This window comes from Pholcus phalangioides, unplaced genomic scaffold, assembly GCF_987345545.1.
Source record: "Pholcus phalangioides strain wild (caught in Gottingen) unplaced genomic scaffold, Ppha-v1.0 ptg000013l_1, whole genome shotgun sequence".
NCBI lineage: Eukaryota > Metazoa > Arthropoda > Arachnida > Araneae > Pholcidae > Pholcus > Pholcus phalangioides.
In genome coordinates this window covers 36,859,758-36,877,269 of record NW_028301606.1, presented here as the reverse complement: position 1 = coordinate 36,877,269, position 17,512 = coordinate 36,859,758, and the positions used below count along the sequence as shown (strand labels likewise).

Here is a 17,512-nt window from a genome sequence, read left to right as displayed (position 1 = left end):
GTCATCTATCAATGAATTTAGAATTAATTTTTTTCTTATTAAAAAAAATACGATCTATTTCTTATCCCATTCGTGCACAACAATTTTTTCATTTTTGATAAATTTTAACGTTTTCACGAAGCTGATGCAAAGCTCACACAAACATTGGCAGTGACTGAAAAGTGAAATGACTTATGAAAGAGGGGAATCCTCAAGGTTTTCCAAATGAAACAATTCATCAATTGAGTGTGTGTGTGACTTGGTGAGCGACCTAGTTGATGAGTGAGCGAGTAACAGGGTAAGCGCCTTGTTCTCTCACCCCATTCGACCTCATTCATTCACTCGTTCAGTGAAACAATACACTCATGCAATTCACCGCTAGGAAAGTTTGCCGATAAACCGTTCAACACGAGTCAGTGAGCGAAGAATGACCGAGTGAGAGAGTCAGTAAATGACACAGTAGTTAGTGAGTGAGTAACAGAGTGGTTAGTGAACAAAATAGTGAGTTAGTGATCTATAGATAGAGTAAGTAACTTGATGAGTGAGTTAGTGACCTATAGATAGAGTAAGTAACTTAATGAGTGAGTATGCGACCTTGAGACAGAGTAAGTGACTTAGTGAGTGAGGGTCATAGTGAGCGATCCAGTGGTAGACTGAGTGATCTAGTGAGAGAGCGAGTGACAGAATGAGTGACCTAGCAAGTAAGTGCATGACCCGGTAATTGAATGTGTGACAGAGTTAATGACAGAGTAAGTGCGTGACCTGTGACTGAGTGTGTGACAGAGTGAGCGATCTAGTCAGTAAGTGCTTGACTTGGTGATTGAGTGTTTGTGTGACAGAGTGAGCGACTTAGTTGGTGAGTGAGCGAGTAACAGGATGAGTGAGACATTGTTCTCTCACCACCATTCGACCTCATTCATTCACTCGTTCACTAGCTCACTCGATCATTTATTCACTCGCTTATTCATTCACTCACAACTCGTTCACTTGATAACACCATCATTCATTCATTCATTCATGTCGAACTGTTGTCGGTGAGTTTTCCCCAGCTACAAATTCTCCATTCGGTGAATTTATTGTTGTCGTTGAATTTTCCGGACACGATCCCAGTATAGTAACACATAATATACTGCATCGATTCTTATTATAATGAAATGTCGTTAAGTTTGATACTCTGTGGATTAAGAAAAATATCGTTGTAGAGGGATTATCGTTATATCGAAAGGTAGCAGGTAGCATTATCAGCACGAGCCGCCAAATTAAAGCTGTTGCTGGCATCTCATCTGAATTGGCGTTGTTAGTACCACCATAAAATGAATTTTTAAGTATTTATTCGCAACGAAAAAATTCTTATTGATTAGTTGATTAATAAATTTATTTAGTTGTTTCAAACTGTAAAGTGGTTTACAGCGCAACACTTTTATGTACTACACAAAAAGTAGCTTTACGGCAACTTCATTCAACACTTTCGGTGGGTAGATAGTTCATAATACCAATGTTAGTTGTTGCAATGTTCACACACACACATAGACGCGCATTTATGGTTTTGCCGCCCTTTTCCCATTCTAGCCTATTTTTCTTGACTAATCTTTCCTCGACTTCGTCATCTTGTGCTATAACCCGCTTGGTCCAACTTCTCCACTCTTGCAAGTACACCTGTATCTCTAAGCCACTCTTTTGGTCACTTGCATGCTTGCACACTGTTTTGGTCACTCACATACATACACGTACTTTAGGCAACTCTTTTGGTCACCTACTGACATGATTCCTTGCTTTATAGTTCATACTTTTGGTCATTAACACGTTTACACATGTTCTATTATCATAGAGTTTTTGGTCATTCACATGCTTGCTCACGCTCTAAATCACTCTTTTGGTCATTCACTGACCTAGTCCCTTGCTTTCTGGCCGAAGGCTGCTTTATTGAGGATTATATAAATTTTGCCACCCTTCTCACATTCCACTAATTTTCTTGACCACTCATTTCTCAAATTTGCCACCGCCCCCTCTGAACTTGTCGCCCTGGGCTATATAGCCCGCTAAACCCCTCTGTAAACACATGCACACACACGTGCGAATTTGTAATGAATACCGATATTACAATGTTAATGGATTTTTAAAATACACTGTAGGTGATTTTTAGCGAAATATTAAAGAAATACCAATGACGTGTTGACTGAGGTTTTTAGGACAACGTTTACACGTTGCTGAGGTTTGAAATTCTCCGCAAATAAATATCGTTAGAGAGAGATTTTTCGTAGTAAAGGATATCGTTGTATCGAGGGAAGTTTTATATTAGACTATAGACAGGCATTTTTAAATAAGATTTTAAAAATATATCGTTATAGCGAGTTTTCACTGTGTTTCAATTGTACCAACAGGCAAGAAGACATCCTCGTCGTGAACTGCGTCATAGATTTCAACAAGCTACCGCTGGCGGACGAGATGCTGCTGAAAGAAGCGCTCAAAAGAAGGGACATGTACCCTTTGGCCAACATGTACCGCTATCCTGATTTCACTGTATATTACACGCCCCTGTTTTACTACATACACGCTTTCTTCGACCACTATATTCCGGCTGTCATTGGAGATACCATACTCTTCATATTCACTGGCAAAACGCTGTGAGTAAAAATACTTATGCACAAGAATCTAAATACCCACATCGCACACGATGATTCAAAATAAAGATTTCTTGTACATCAAGCAGTATTTTGAAGAAATAATTAAAAAAAATTATCTAATTAAATAGGATGATTCGCTTGTACCGGAAGATAGCCTTCCTCTTCGGCGTTTTCCTAAAGACCGGTCGGGAACCATGGATCTGCCTAATGGAGAATTACAACATGATTGCGAAACATCTATCTCCCAGGGATGAAGAGGTAATCATTAATTTGTTATTAAAAAGAGTTGTTATTTGTTATTCAAGTTATTAAAAATTCATATTGAGCTGTAGACATATGTTAAACTACACTTTTTTTTCTTCTGGTTCCCTTTTCGGAACCGCCCTTAGAAGTGTGCGACAGGTGCGGTCGCACCGGGCTTTCATGGGCGCACTCGTGGTAAATTATTGGACGCTTTCACCAATTCTTCAGTTATTTTTTTTTCATTAACTCTGAATTTTCATCAATTCTGGATTTTTCATTAAAATTATTCTGAATTTCAATCATTGTAGAATTTTTCTTTCATTAATTCTGAATTTCCATCAATTTTGGAATATTTCTTCTAGTTATTCTGAATTTCTATCTCCCCCCCCCCCCCGTCTCCGGAGTGTCTCAAGACAGCAGTGGGGGAAGGGGTCATATGGCACCAGGTTGAAAAGTCCTGATATATTTTACACAGCCATCCCAACTACGTACCATAGTTTTCAAAATGTAGTTCGGGGACAAAACATTACATTAATTCAATTTGTTTTTATCTTTTATATAAATAATCGAAAATATTTCGTATACCATCTTTTTATTTTCAGATATTCTACACGAACACGGACGACTTAGACTGGATGGAATACATGGATGCCTGCTTCCTTGGTGGTAGAAGATACCTTGCCAAAGAGGATCCCTCCAACATACCTTATGCTAAGAAGAAAGCTAAAATGTAAGGTTTTGAAAATACGTATTGGCATTTTTTCTATCGGTACAATAGAACCTCTCGATAACGAACTTTCGTGGCACTAGTAATTTTTTCCTCTAACGGGGAGTGTCCGCTAATGGGAGGTGCGATTTACAGTGGAACATCGCTTATAAGACTTTCACATTTATACGACGTTTGGCTTCGGTCTTAATCGATTCCTACACATTTTAACGTTAAAATGTACATGTTATGAACCTGTAAGTGATGAACCGGTGGTTATGCGTAATGATAATCGTCTCGATGAAGAAATTTTGATTATATTTCACAGCATTTATCATTTTTACCGGCAATTATGCATGATTCCCAAATAAAGTTGAAAAATCTGGTAAACATGGAAAAAATTATATATATCCTCCCCTTCTCCTCATTAAACCAATTAATTTTTTTGTACCCGTACATGATACGTGCCCGACACATCTTTTGCAATAAAAACTGAATTAAATTAAAATAAGTAGGAAGAAGATAAAAACATTCATAACGTTATCAGTCTTGTAATATTGGCTATCTTCACACGTAACAACAAACAAAACCAACATTGCCATTCGAATTCACCAATTAGTATTATTTCAAGGGTTTCCATGATTGTTGACATTATTTTTTTTGAATGTTCTCCAGAGGATGTTTTCTCACGTAATTGCTAGACAGGGATATTTCTTGATTTGCATCGATGTTTACTAATCTCAGGTTTCCATTTTTTACCTAATTTTCAGACCGTAGGTATTTTCCCACGCAAGTCCGGAAACGTATATTTTCCGCGTAATTCCTAGAAGTCCGAAAACATGTATATTTTCCGCGTAATTCCTGAAATTTATATTTTTTGCATAATTCCCGAAACGTATTTTCCGCGTAGTTCCTAGAATAAAGATATTTTCACAGGTTTTTAGAACACGAAAAATATTTTTTACCCAATTTCCAGACCGTGGATATTTTTCACGTGAACCTTTGACATGAATATTTTTCATCTGATTCCTAGAAATACAATATTTTCACCTGATTTGCATAAAATGGATATTTTCCACGTAATCCCCTATAATGTGTATACTGTTTCAAGAATTATTCAAAGCAGGGTAATTGTTTTGAGGGTTCAGAGCAAGAGCTAATAGTCTAATAGTAAAAATCTTTGAAGGTTTTTAACAGCTGTCTGATGCGAAGATGAATTTAGGAAAGAGAAAATTTAACTGCCTTTGAGGGGAATTGAACCCGCGTCCTCTCCTTTGCCGGATGAGCACCCTAGATTACAAAGGCAACGATTCTCAATTTTCCTTAGAGCTCGTGTGCGATGAACGAGACCGTTCATGGACGGTCGGACCCAACTCAAGCCAAAGCTCATAATTGCTGACACTGCCACCTGATGGCGACTTATCCATAGCCTAGTGGGTCTAAGGCGTACACCCGGCAAGTAGCGAATAGTGACATCATCCTTGGAAAAGTCTTTGACTCGATTAATCACTTAGTTATGAGAATTAATCTTTTCTTCTTATTTTTTTACTTCATTACGAATAATGCATTAAATTCTTACTTTAAGTGTCTTATAATATTTATTCCAATATTTCTTAACTTATTTATTTATATACATTTATAATATTAATTTTATGTCATACCTATAGATGGTGGGCCGTGACTACAACGTTGAAATGGTTCTTCATTTTCTACTTCATGTATTACATGTTCAGCTCATTTTACGATTCCGATGATTACGCAATGCATCCCGTGGAAAACACGACGTTCCCAAGCCAAGCTGTTGGTATCGGATCAGAATTGTAGTGAAAAAATGTTTCTCATATAACACACACACAAAAAAAAAAAGAACTAAATGACATTTTCAAAAATCTGAATTACAAGCGAAGGATTAAAAGTCACTGGAAAAAAAATGGATTCCCATGAAAATTTACTTTTCTTTTCACTTATTTAGTTTTTTTAATACGTAATTTGTGATAAAAAGGATCGGATGTATTATTTGTTCAATAAAAAAGTGTCAAAATATTTCTATTTAGTCGCTGGAAATTTCAAATAGACGCGCGTTCTAATGAATTTCACGCATTCTTAATTGGTTTCTAGAATATCGATGCTACGGTAAATGTGATGTATCGGTTATTATGCATAATCTTCAATCGTCTTTGTAAGTTTCATAAATTTATCACTTTCACCGGCGATTATGCGTTAAACAAAAAGTGTCGTTGGCAAAATCTGATAAATACCACAAAACCATTTTACCACTTTTACTCAAGCTTACCTGGTAAATATGAAAAGTACTTGAAATTTTTTATTTTTATTTGTATTATATTTATTATTTGAATTTTATTTAATATGCTTTTAATTTTTTTGTTAAATGAGAGTTCAATATATCAGGGGTACAATCGTAACCTTTATTCAATAGAAGCTCGTTATATCGAGGTCTGATTGTGGAATTCGTCAAATAAGAGTTAATTATATCAGGGTCCGATGGTAGAATTTGGTAAGAGTGAATTCGTTACGTCGGAGTAAAATTCGTAAAATTTGTTAAATAGTAGTTTATAAAATCGAAGAAGAATCATTAAATCTGTTTAATGAGAGATCATTATATCAGGAATTGGTAGTAAAATTTGTTAAATAGGAGTTATAAGGGTTATTTTGGGGATGATCGGAAAAATTCGTTAAATCAGAGTTCTTAATATTTTATTATATTTATATATTATTATAGTTATTATAGTTAAATGTCTAGTTCAGACTCTGGTTCACAAGTACGGTCTCATCTAATAAATTTTATCACAGCAATGAGACCACCCCCCGACTTATCATATTTAACAATAAGAAATGGTAATTATGCATAATAACAGGCAAAGTGATGAACTTAGTACGATTAATCATGCTTACCAACGACGCTTGCGTATTACCTATAATCACCGGTAAAAGTGATTAATTCAAAATTTATCAAACTTACCAAAATTGTCAGTTATTATGCATAATATAACATGATTTATCACATTTGCCGTAACAAACGACACGAGTATCGCAATTATGATTCTCATCATATTTAATAGATTAGATCTAAACTTGGGTCCCACAGGGACCTCTCAGTGAGGTTGTACAAAAACGATGTTATAATAATATAGTTAGAAACATTCGGTGCGCAACTGGTCTCAGCCTGCAGGGTGTCTAAACGATTCTGGCTTCCTGGGCTGATACCCAGACATGTTTTGGGGCTCTTCTGAACAATGTGATCCTACGTAATATTTTTGGAAAAGTCAGTATCTCTCTCCAAAAAAGGCATAACAATATTACACAATGCACCGGAAAATGCTGAGAAACATCTATACAAAAATATGAACATACCAAAAAAAATTTCAAAATTGTTGAGAAATTTGAATTAATGATAGAAATACATAATTACAGAATAAATCAAAGAATTAATAAAAAATTTCAGAATTTATATGGAAAAATTAATTTGGCTTAAATTAATTTAAGCTTTTACAGCCTTTCTTTTTGCTTTCAAATGGTGTACTCGAATGATTTCATCGTACAAAATATTCGACGACTTGGGCAATTTTTTTTTTTTTTATCAAAACCGATCAGATAGATTTCCACTTTTATACTATCACGCCTCTGATACGCCATATGGACGCAATCTTCGAAATTTGCATATAATGGGAAGTTTTTCTAAATTTTTAAGGGCCGTATTCACCGACATGGTTTAAATTATATTCACAATTTTTTGATAAGAGATCGACAGGGATTGGTTAAATTCAGGTTTTTAACCAATCTATATTGATCTCTTATCGAAAAATTGTGACTACAGTTTAAACCATGTCGGTGAATACGGCCCTAAGAAAGCTATTATACAAAATTTTTAATTACAAAATTTTTAGCCCTTTTCCTGGACAATGACAGAAGTTCAAAGAATATTTTTGCATTCTGAAAAAAAAAAAAAAAATACTGAAATAGTATCCATAGCACGGTTAAAAATGTATAGTGTCTAATGGACTGGGCAGACTATACACGGTGCCCTGTTAGTCCTAATTAGACCTCTATCTAATTAAGCGTTCGTCGTAGAGGTATGATTTCAGTTTGAAAAATACTCAAACTGTGTTTAGAAATCATTGTCCCAGTTTAGAGAGGGAATGTACAGTGTGTCAAAAAAATTAAAAACAAATCTAAATTTTTATATTGTTCTGTTGTCCTCTGATTTTGAATTCCAAAAGTTATTGCACACAAAAAAAAAACCCCATGCTTTTAACTGCAATATTCGCTGAGAAATTTGAATTCAAAATCAGAAAAAAGATTGGAAAGAACAGCATAAAATGAGATTGCCCGTTAGTTTTTATGCCGTTGTTTCCCACCTTTTCTTAGATTTTGAATTCTAATATCTCTGCGAATATTGCAGTTAAAGACTTTTTAACTTCTATGTTCAGCAGACAGGGCAACAACTTTCCAACTGGAAATTAGAGGATGAGCGGACCGTATGAAAATTTAGATTTTTTTTAATTTGGGACACATTGTATTTTCATTCTCAAAACTCATGACAGGGTGATTTCTTAACACATTTTCAGCACTTTCTAAACCAAAAACCATTCCTCTACAACGAATGGTTGATGAGATGAAGGCCAGTCAGGAACACACCCTGTATAATATCTTGCTTCAGTAAGGCAAGACATTATATCGCCCAAGGTTACACTACGATAGCGCAGGTCGATAAGATACTCGCTTAAAGTACCAAAGGACGTTTAGAGGTGTCGCGTGTTTGATACCCGGTTCATCCTTGTCAGAAAACTTCCCTAACGCAGGAGAGGTACAACAGAAACGGCGACATGACCACAGAAAAAATTGCTACCGCAGGGAGTCCCCCATCGAGGAGTTAGCGCACCAACCCCTCGATACTAACGAGCGTCGACTGTACTTATCAAATTTACCAATGACACTTGCGGTTATGATACATAATCACCGATAAAAGTGATAATGTTTCCAGTATTTATCCAATTTCCCAACGACGCTTGGCCATTATGCATAATCTCCGGTGAAAGTGATAAATTTATCAAACGTACCAAGGCGATTGGTAACTATGCATAATATAACCGATTTATCACGTTTACCGTAACATATACATGATTTCTGATCGTTGATAAAATTATTATATATACAGTTATTTTTAATATTACTAAAGAATATACTGTGTGCCTAAACTTTTGGGGCTTCTGTAAGGCAAGACATCGTATCGCCCAAGGTTACACTACGATAGCCCAGGTCGATAAGATACTCGCTTAAAGTACCAAAGGACGTTTAGAGGTGTCGCGAGTTCGATACCCGGTTCATCCTTGTCAGAAAACTTCCCTGACGCAGGAGAGGTACAACAGAAACGGCGACATGACCACAGAAAAAATTGCTACCGAAGGGAGTCCCCCATCGAGGGTTAACGCACCAACCCCTCGATGAGTATAAAAAACAAGCCTGCCGTTCGGAATCGGCAATAAATTGTACGTCCCGATCTAAAATTAGCCCTCATGTGCAGAAAATGACCGCGGTGCTACAAAAATGATCAAATGATCTATCCGGTAGTGATTGCCGAGGGTAATTTATTGCTGCGATACTTCCCCTAGAATTGTCTATATCTTCTCCACGCGCACACCATTGCACTGTAATTCCTTTTCATTGGATCATGAAATTTTTTTTCTCTTTTTTTTTATGGGACAAATTCGATGAGGAATCGGATTCTGTGGATGCTTCTTTTTGCTTTTTGAATCTTCTCTTGTTTTAAGTGACCTAATCCGTCTATTTTAGGTAATTTTTTCTTTCTTGGGAAACACGTGGCTGTATTTTTATGATAACTCACAGATCCTCTTTCGTGAGTAATGAGCATTATTTTTTTTTCTCCTCATGATTTTGTGAAAAATGGTTGTTTGAACATTTGCTGTCAAGTCATGCGTGCGTTCGTGCTTGTAGTAATGATTCCATCGGAAACGTGTAATATTCGTTCCTGGTTCTGTCTCACACCGAATTTAACAACCATTATCCCTATGCGATTGAGAAATGATCGGAAATTTTCCTTTTCATTTTCGAAAAAAAATTTAGAAAAACTTTTTTTTTCTTTTCATTCCACGATTTGCAAATATTTTGCATGATATAATACGGAAATATTCAGTTGAAGCGGCTTCTTTTAAGCAAATTTATTAACACTCTATTAAGGTTTTTTTTAAACTATTTATGTACGGCAAATGCGATGAATCTGGTTATTATGAGTAATCACCGACTGTTTTGTCCGGTAAGTTTGATAAATTTCCCTGAATTTGTCACTTTCAACGGCGATTAACCCAACCAATGCATAATACCCAAGCATCGGTGGTAAACATCATAAATCGTACTAAATTACATTCACCGGTTGTTATGCATAATAACCATCTCGTATTGCTAAAAATGATAAATTGGCCCATTGCCATGATTAGATTTATTATTTAGAAAACCGCAAGCCTACTAGTGAGCCAGAGTCTGAACCGGATATAATGAACTCTGATTTAATGAATTTTTCCAAGCACTCGCGAATTCGCGAATTCCACAATCGGACCTGGATATAGCAAACTCTTATTTCACAAATTTTACAATTGTACCCCGATGTAAGATCTTTTATTTAACAACCTGAACTATAACTAACGACGCTTGGGTATTATGTATAATCACCAGTAAAAGGGATAATATTTTTAGTATTTATCAAATTTACCAGCGAGGCTTGTGTATTATGCATAATCAATGGTAAAAGTGATCCATTCATAAAACTTACCGAGACGATCGGCAATTATGAGTAATAACCGATTCACCACATTTACCGTAACAATTTACAGTTTTGAAAATAGTTCAAAATAAAATTAAAAAAAAAAACACAAAGCAACAAATGATTATGCATTTTTTTGGCATTTTAAAATACTGTTGGCCTTATTTTCATCTCGCTCGATTTGACGGAGTAGTTGTATCCCCGAAAAGCCAGCCAGTTGACACCATCAGCGAAGGTGGAATGATATCCACCATGATATTGACCATTGAGATGCGCTCTGTGACATGTATGGAACCACCAGCCGCCTTTGTAGGTTGCCGAACATTCGGAGGCATCATTGTCCTTCGTCGCGAAAACCTTGCCGTTGTGAAAATCCAGGGAGTTACCTATAATGTATATAGTAATGTAATATATATGTAATGTATATTATACCTATAGCTCGTAAATTTCAAAATAAGAGGCTTTTAAGGAGGCGAGATATCTCGTCAGTGCCACTGAGATGATTAAAAAAATCGGACAAGTGATTCCATAAGAAATGACAGAAAGGAATAAAAATGTAAGCATGTACATCAGTCAAACTCGACTATAACGTCAATAAATGGCAACATTTATGGCGAGAATTGGCAATTTCCAGTATTTATGATCCCAAAAATATCTGTATTTTTCTCGCTAAAATATAGCTACCATAATTATAATGAAATTACAATTTTATGAACCGTATTTGATTGCTATTAGATACGTAAATAATAAGAGGTTTTGAAAACGTCAACCTCCGTTATAAAGGAGAAATTTCGTGGAATTTTAGATGTCGTTATAGCTGAGTTTGTATTTGCGAAATGTATAATTACCAGCATCTCCACTGTAATCTTCGACTGTCAAAACGTATTTCTCGAGCTCACTTCCGATACGAAACGTGTTATACGATGCATGGACCTTTACGCCATCGAAATCCTCCAAATCTACTCTGAGGGTAGTCTTTTGCTGATTCGTCAGAGCGAATATCTTATCATTTCCTGTTGGTAATTATGCAACACTACATGATTTCAGCATTGATAATATTCATCTGTGATGTGATTTATATAACAATATATTAACGCGTATGTGGGTGATTGTAATTTATGTTGCGGTTTCAAAACGCAGTGAAGCTGTGGCTCCCTTTTTATTTCACGGAGCATATTTTAAGATTAAATTTCATTACGAAGAACAAATTTTAGAAACACTATAACGATTATGATATCAAAAGTGCCACCAAATTCAGTTATAGACCAGAATATTCATATCTTATGGCACTACTGATCTGCACCTGTGAACATGTCAACATCCTTACATGCAAGGCTTTTTCAAGATGATGTCCCTTTCCGCTACTAGTACGCGGAGAGTGACATCATCTTTGGATAAGTCGCCATCTGGTGGCATTGTCAGAAATTATGAGCTTTGGCCAGAGTTGGGTCTGGCTCAAAGCCGCGTTAAGCAAGCTGCTTTCAAGCGGCTTTGGTCTGGCTGTCCGTGTACGGCCCCGTTCAGCGCACACGACCTCTAAAGAAAGAGGATTCGTTAGCTTTGTAGTCTAGTGCGCATGCTCATCCGGCAAGTCAGAGTACGTGGGTTCGATTCCCGCAAGTCCAGTTGAATAATATCTACGCATCAGCCAGCTGTCGAAACCTTCGTAGTTATACAAGTTTTTTGTAACAAATGTGAATGCTATATAGTTGGAGTATCAGTGATAAATCTTTGAATCCGGTATCTTTATTTAACCTTCGAAAAATCAAGGGAAAAAGATGTTTTTACTCGTCAAACAAAATATTCAGAAAATTATGTGTGATTCAAATTAAAAAAAAGAAGATTAATCGAAAACTGCGATTGACAGTAAAAAAAAAAATGCTTAAATTTGTAAATCTCAGTTTTATACCGAAAGAAATTCACCCAGTAACATTGGAAGAATATTTCCCGAGACATTGATGCCTGAAAGTAGTAGATATGGCACTAAATGTTAACAATTTCGACAGTCAGAATATACCTATACACATTCTGGTAAATAGACTTTGCATACTATTATCTAATTAAATAGAATTTCACAAATCAAAACTGTACTTTTATTCGAAGCCCGTTGATTTGTCAAGACAAAGTAAAAAAAGTTTAAGAAATTTTCACCAGGTAGCAGCATTTTGAATGTTATTAAGGTGTAGCGCATGTCCGATTCAGCATACCTATACATTTCTTCCATCACTCTAACTTCATCCATTAAAAGGTTATGACCTAAATTGTTATTTGCCCTGGCTGAGAGAATTGTTTCCATTTTAAGTGTGAATTTTTCTCATTTTCCACGAGTACAGCGCCACCCCCTATCCGTAAATTTTAAAGTTTTTACTTCCATGAACAAAATTACATTGCTTCAAATGTATTCATACAAATTTTCAAGTCATTCTGACGAGTGGTTCTTACTCTACATCGTTTTGAAATCGCAACTTTATAGTCATCCTGTATGCGTATCGAAAATAGAGTGCAGTAATGATGATCAATATATACCAATCCAGAATTCCGTGCTTAGATTCCCGAAACCATTCTTGTACATATGCCACGTCTCAAAGAAATTTATGTGAGGTTTGAAGTCTCCACGTCGCTGTATCAGCTGTGAAAAATTATGAAAGAAATTGGTCAAATGATGAAAAAACAATTATTGTTCAGTCTATACATTATTACTACTGTCAAGTTGGTTTTAATGACCCCTCTCGCTCTACGAAAACAGGACGTTATATTTTGACGTCATTACATCGTATATGTTTAAGAAAAAAATTATCTTTTTGAGGGAATTCGTATTTGGACAAAGTAAAAGAAATTTCTCATTTATTTTGCTATACAGGGTGATCCAAAAGTTGCAAGACTTTTGAAAACTTTATAATTTTTCAACTAATGTACAATAAGATGCGGTTTTCACAGATATGTTTAGAAACATATCTAGGATTTCATTTTCCATAATAAAAAAAAAAATCGAATAGTCACATTTTTGTTCAACGGAAGACACTGCAGTTTAACTAATAAGGCTTTTCTCGTAAAAATAACATGTCTACAGATCAAGATGTAATGAACTTTTGAAGAGAAACGTTTCTCACAGCAAAATCTTAATCTGAAAAAAAAAAAAAAAATCTGACCAACATCCATGTACGGATGTTACGCAATGAACTCATCTGCTCATGTACATAAGTACTTTTTGACAATATACAATAGCGCCATCTGTTGAAACAACGTAAAAATTACGGTTTTTTTATGAAAAAAAAATTCACAGGTTTTTTTTGTTTTAGAGTTTTGATTATGTGTGTATGTTTTGTTCTGCATAATACCACTATAAATTCATGTCAAATATGGATTAATTACTTCTATATTTGACTAAACTATGTTTGTTAAAACACTTCCGATCCACCCAAAACAAAAATTAGACAATGAAAGCTCGCTAACCACTAAACAAACAAATTTCAGCTACAATGAAAAAATATTAACGGCAAGTTGCCATTCTAAGTAAAAAAAAATTGTCAAAGGTGTTGCAAATTACGGCCAAATAAATACATGAAAAATCACCAATGGCGTGAGGTAAAGGACTACTGCAAGTCGTAATGGATAAAAATGTGATTGATAAAAAAATACGAATATATTTGACAAATATGTGAGATGAATATATTTATATGACTATAACTAATTGTATGGCAGAATCTTGGTTATCATAGCATAGTTTATAAATCATGAAAATAATCTCAGTTCTTCATTCCAAAACCTCAGATAATGTAAGTCTTGCTGAAAATAATAATAATAAAGAAAACGGGACATTTTATGAGAAACTATAAAAAGAAAAGAAATGAAAGAGAAAGGAAAAAAAATTCAGGTCATATAATGACCACTTATGTGTAAAAGTTTCTGGCCTGCGGACTGAAAAGGTTGTGCAGCCCCCTAGTTGTATTAGATGGAATTGTCTTTTTAGGTCTTTATATTGGATGAAAAATAGCATGGGATAAAAAAATTGAGAGTTATCGTACTGGTCGTTATAAAGGAATAATAATCTATCTCAGGGGGTCTTCAACCTTTCAGACATTGCTGGTCAAATTAAACTTTCTACGAAGCCCGTGGCATATACCGTGATATTCTCGGTTATTAAACAGGGTTCACCAGATTTATTGCACACTTTTATTTATCCGAATTTATTTCTTTCATTAAATATGTATTTTTATTTATTTTTACATAACTTTTCCTTAATTAATTAATTCCTTTTTAATCAATTAATTCTTTTATTACATGCGAAAATTGTCCGATAATTCTGAAATTATTTTTCATTAATTTAAAATTTTCATTAATTATGAAATCATTTCTTTCTTAATTTTTTTCATGAATTATTACTTTTATCAATTATGAAATTACTCGACAATTCTGAAATTATACTCTGAATAATCCTGAAATTATTTCTATCAATTGTAGTTCTATCAATTATTTCTTTTAGTTATTTTCCGTAACTATTTTTTCATTAATTAGAAATCTTCATCAATTATTAAATTGTTTTTTTCAATAACGCCAAAATTATTTCTTTCATTAGAGTGTTTTTTCGCATTTCTGTAAATTCTGTAGTTACGCATACTTTTGGATGCCGAATTCGGCCTATCGATACGTGTAGCCTCTATGAAATCATTGGCCTGAAAAACTGCTTTGGCTCAGAGTTCCCCTAATCCGTTATGACGGCTTTAATGTATCAAATGCACAACATTACTATTGAACCTGGTTTTCTATTGGAATTTAATTTAATCGTTTTTCTATGCAAAAGTAGCTATTTTCTAAATATTGTCGGAAGGACATATTTGGTCCGCGGGCCATGGGTTGAAGACCGCTGCCTTAGCGCATGGTCGTGATAATGAGTGTCGACTGTATATCAATATGTTCTGCCGTCCCACCCATGCTGGCATACGGAAAGGTGGATTCGACGCAGTGATGTCAGCAACGACACTTCGAGCAATACACTGAGCTTAAAAGAAGTTAACAACGAAAGCATACAAAACTTCAAAATGAACATATAAAAATAATGTAAAATGTCGATCGTATAATGAAGTTTCTATTAGACCAGTGATTCTCCGGTAGTTCACTGGTTACGTTGGTAAATATTAAAAAAGGGGTATAGAAAAATAATAGACAGAAGAAAGAAGAGGAGAGAGAGAGAGAGAGAGAGAGAGAGAGAGAGAGAGATATTAAAATCATGTTTTCATAGCAGAAAAAAAAAAACGAAACACACATTACCGTCCATCCTCCGCCATCAGTGTCCATGTCACAATAAACGCTTATCGGATTCCGTAGGAATTTCGGCCAGATCCGAAATATTCCGCTCTTCATTTCACCGTTCTTGTACAGTGCACTGCAATCATCTTCCAGTTTGTCCATGTCGAGGAAGTCTTTGGATTTAACGCATTGTTCAGGCGTAGTTTTTGGAGTCTCCATAACTGCAAAACGTCACACACAATGATCATAAAATATAACTAACCCCATAAGGATTCGGTTATGCCCGTTCCGCGAATTGAGAGAATATTCAACCAATTTTTCTATAGAGAGTGAGACGGCTTTTAATTAGCCCAATAGATCAAGGAAACACAGACCTTTTCCTGGACATTATGCTGAGGTGAACTCTGGAAGAAAAGGCATCTGGTCTCTACTGGGAATCGAAACCAGGTTCTCTTTCAAACTGGGCGAGTGCAATATCGTAAGGGAGACACGACACTTCCTTCATTAGTATATCTTTGACTTTTCTTCTCGAGTCCACCTCGGTGTAGCATCCAGGAAAAGGTGCACTTCCATGACTCACCATTTTTTCTATGACTTTTTGGTTACTTTTTTATCAAGAAAAAATTATCATATAAATTCCTTTTCAAAGAGTAGATCAACTTTGCCCAAGAATTATAAGAAGTCACCACCGAATAAGGCAAATACACGAAAAGTATAAAAACTCCTAAGGGGCCGTTCAAGTATTACGTCATCATCGATGGGGGGAGGGGGGGGGAAGGTTTCCGATTTGCTGACTTTTGATGACGGAGGTGGGGGGTTGGATAATGCTAACGTTATCAACCAACATTTATGAAAATATGAGTTGGATTCAGAGGGGTAGAGCTGATGACGAAATTTTGCTGACAAGGAGGGGAGAGGGTCAGCGTTTTGATGACTTTTGCTGACAAGGGGGGGGGGTCAAAAATTGCTAAAAATTTGCTGCTTACGTAATACTTGAACGGCCCCTATACATCTCGACACACAGTGGGTGTCGTCTTCAGTGGAAAAAAATATTTAACCACTAATCACGCTGACCGAGGATCCCACTTGTGTTGAGTAGCAAATCTTAACTGTCGGTTGCCACGGAAAAAAAAAAGTACGTCCACGTTCTAGTGGTTAAATATTTTTGCCTCTGAAGACAAGAGTATGAGTCGAAATGCATTAGGAGATTTTGTATTTTTCGTGTATTTGCCTCATTCGTTTCCTTAATAAATTTCTTTCGCCTGAACGGTCCCAGTTTCCATTTTTCCCAGATAATGAGCTAATTATCACCTGTTTTACTTCTGATGCAACTGAAGTGGAAAAAATCTGAAGGCTTTGAGCCAATGCGAACGTCAATCCATCTTTTTCAAAGTCAAATTCGTGTTCAGTGCACCGAATTACTTAAGAAATCAATATTTTTGTTTCGGATACAGAAACTTTGTCAAAATTTGTTGTCCAGTGTAATAATACCCTTCGAAAATGTAGATAAAAAAGCTTGTTCTCACCAGGAGTCTCCACCTTCAGTCCTTTTCGTAGTAATTCCTCCTGCGCATCTCGTATAAGTTTCGTAATCCCTTGGAAAGTGACACTCATCAAATGCACCAAGCCTTTTATGGATCCATCTTTATCGCAAATAACTGAACCGCAATTTTTATCGACGCACGTCGCCCGACAGATATTCATCACGAACGTGAAAACCATTAGAAACAGAAGGATATGGACTTTATCCATGATTTAGCACCTTATCTTGAGAGAGATATATTGAAAAAAAAATTCAATTTAAAATTGATAGAAATTGTAAGAAAATGTCTCCGACCTAATATGAAAGTTAGTTCATCATCGAAGTCTCTTGAAATCAATGGCGATGAATCCAAACGATCCGACCTGTGGCCTCTA

General features: G+C 35.6%; 3 protein-coding genes across 3 annotated transcripts in view; 1 reads left to right on the top strand and 2 right to left on the bottom strand.

The window, feature by feature from the left end:
- The window catches only part of LOC149079044 (fatty acyl-CoA reductase 1-like), a 35,705-nt gene extending 30,116 nt beyond the window's left edge, over positions 1–5,589 (top strand). The window contains exons 10-13 of the mRNA XM_089241313.1: positions 2,361–2,603; positions 2,732–2,861; positions 3,449–3,576; positions 5,220–5,589. Of these exons, the coding sequence (XP_089097439.1) occupies positions 2,361–2,603; positions 2,732–2,861; positions 3,449–3,576; positions 5,220–5,376 (658 nt within the window). The 3' untranslated portion in view covers positions 5,377–5,589. The remainder of the gene's footprint in view (positions 1–2,360; positions 2,604–2,731; positions 2,862–3,448; positions 3,577–5,219) is intronic.
- LOC149079040 (flavin-containing monooxygenase 5-like) overlaps positions 1–17,512 on the bottom strand; it is a 118,929-nt gene that overhangs the window by 33,281 nt on the left and 68,136 nt on the right. The gene's annotated exons all lie outside the window — the stretch shown is intronic.
- Positions 9,735–17,479, bottom strand: LOC149079043 (techylectin-5B-like). The gene is made up of 5 exons (XM_089240532.1): positions 17,122–17,479; positions 15,617–15,816; positions 12,875–12,977; positions 11,197–11,361; positions 9,735–10,734 (listed from the first exon to the last, which is right to left on the bottom strand). The coding sequence occupies exons 1-5, from the start codon at positions 17,345–17,347 to the stop codon at positions 10,493–10,495; spliced, it is 936 nt and encodes a 311-aa protein (XP_089096658.1). The 5' UTR covers positions 17,348–17,479; the 3' UTR covers positions 9,735–10,492.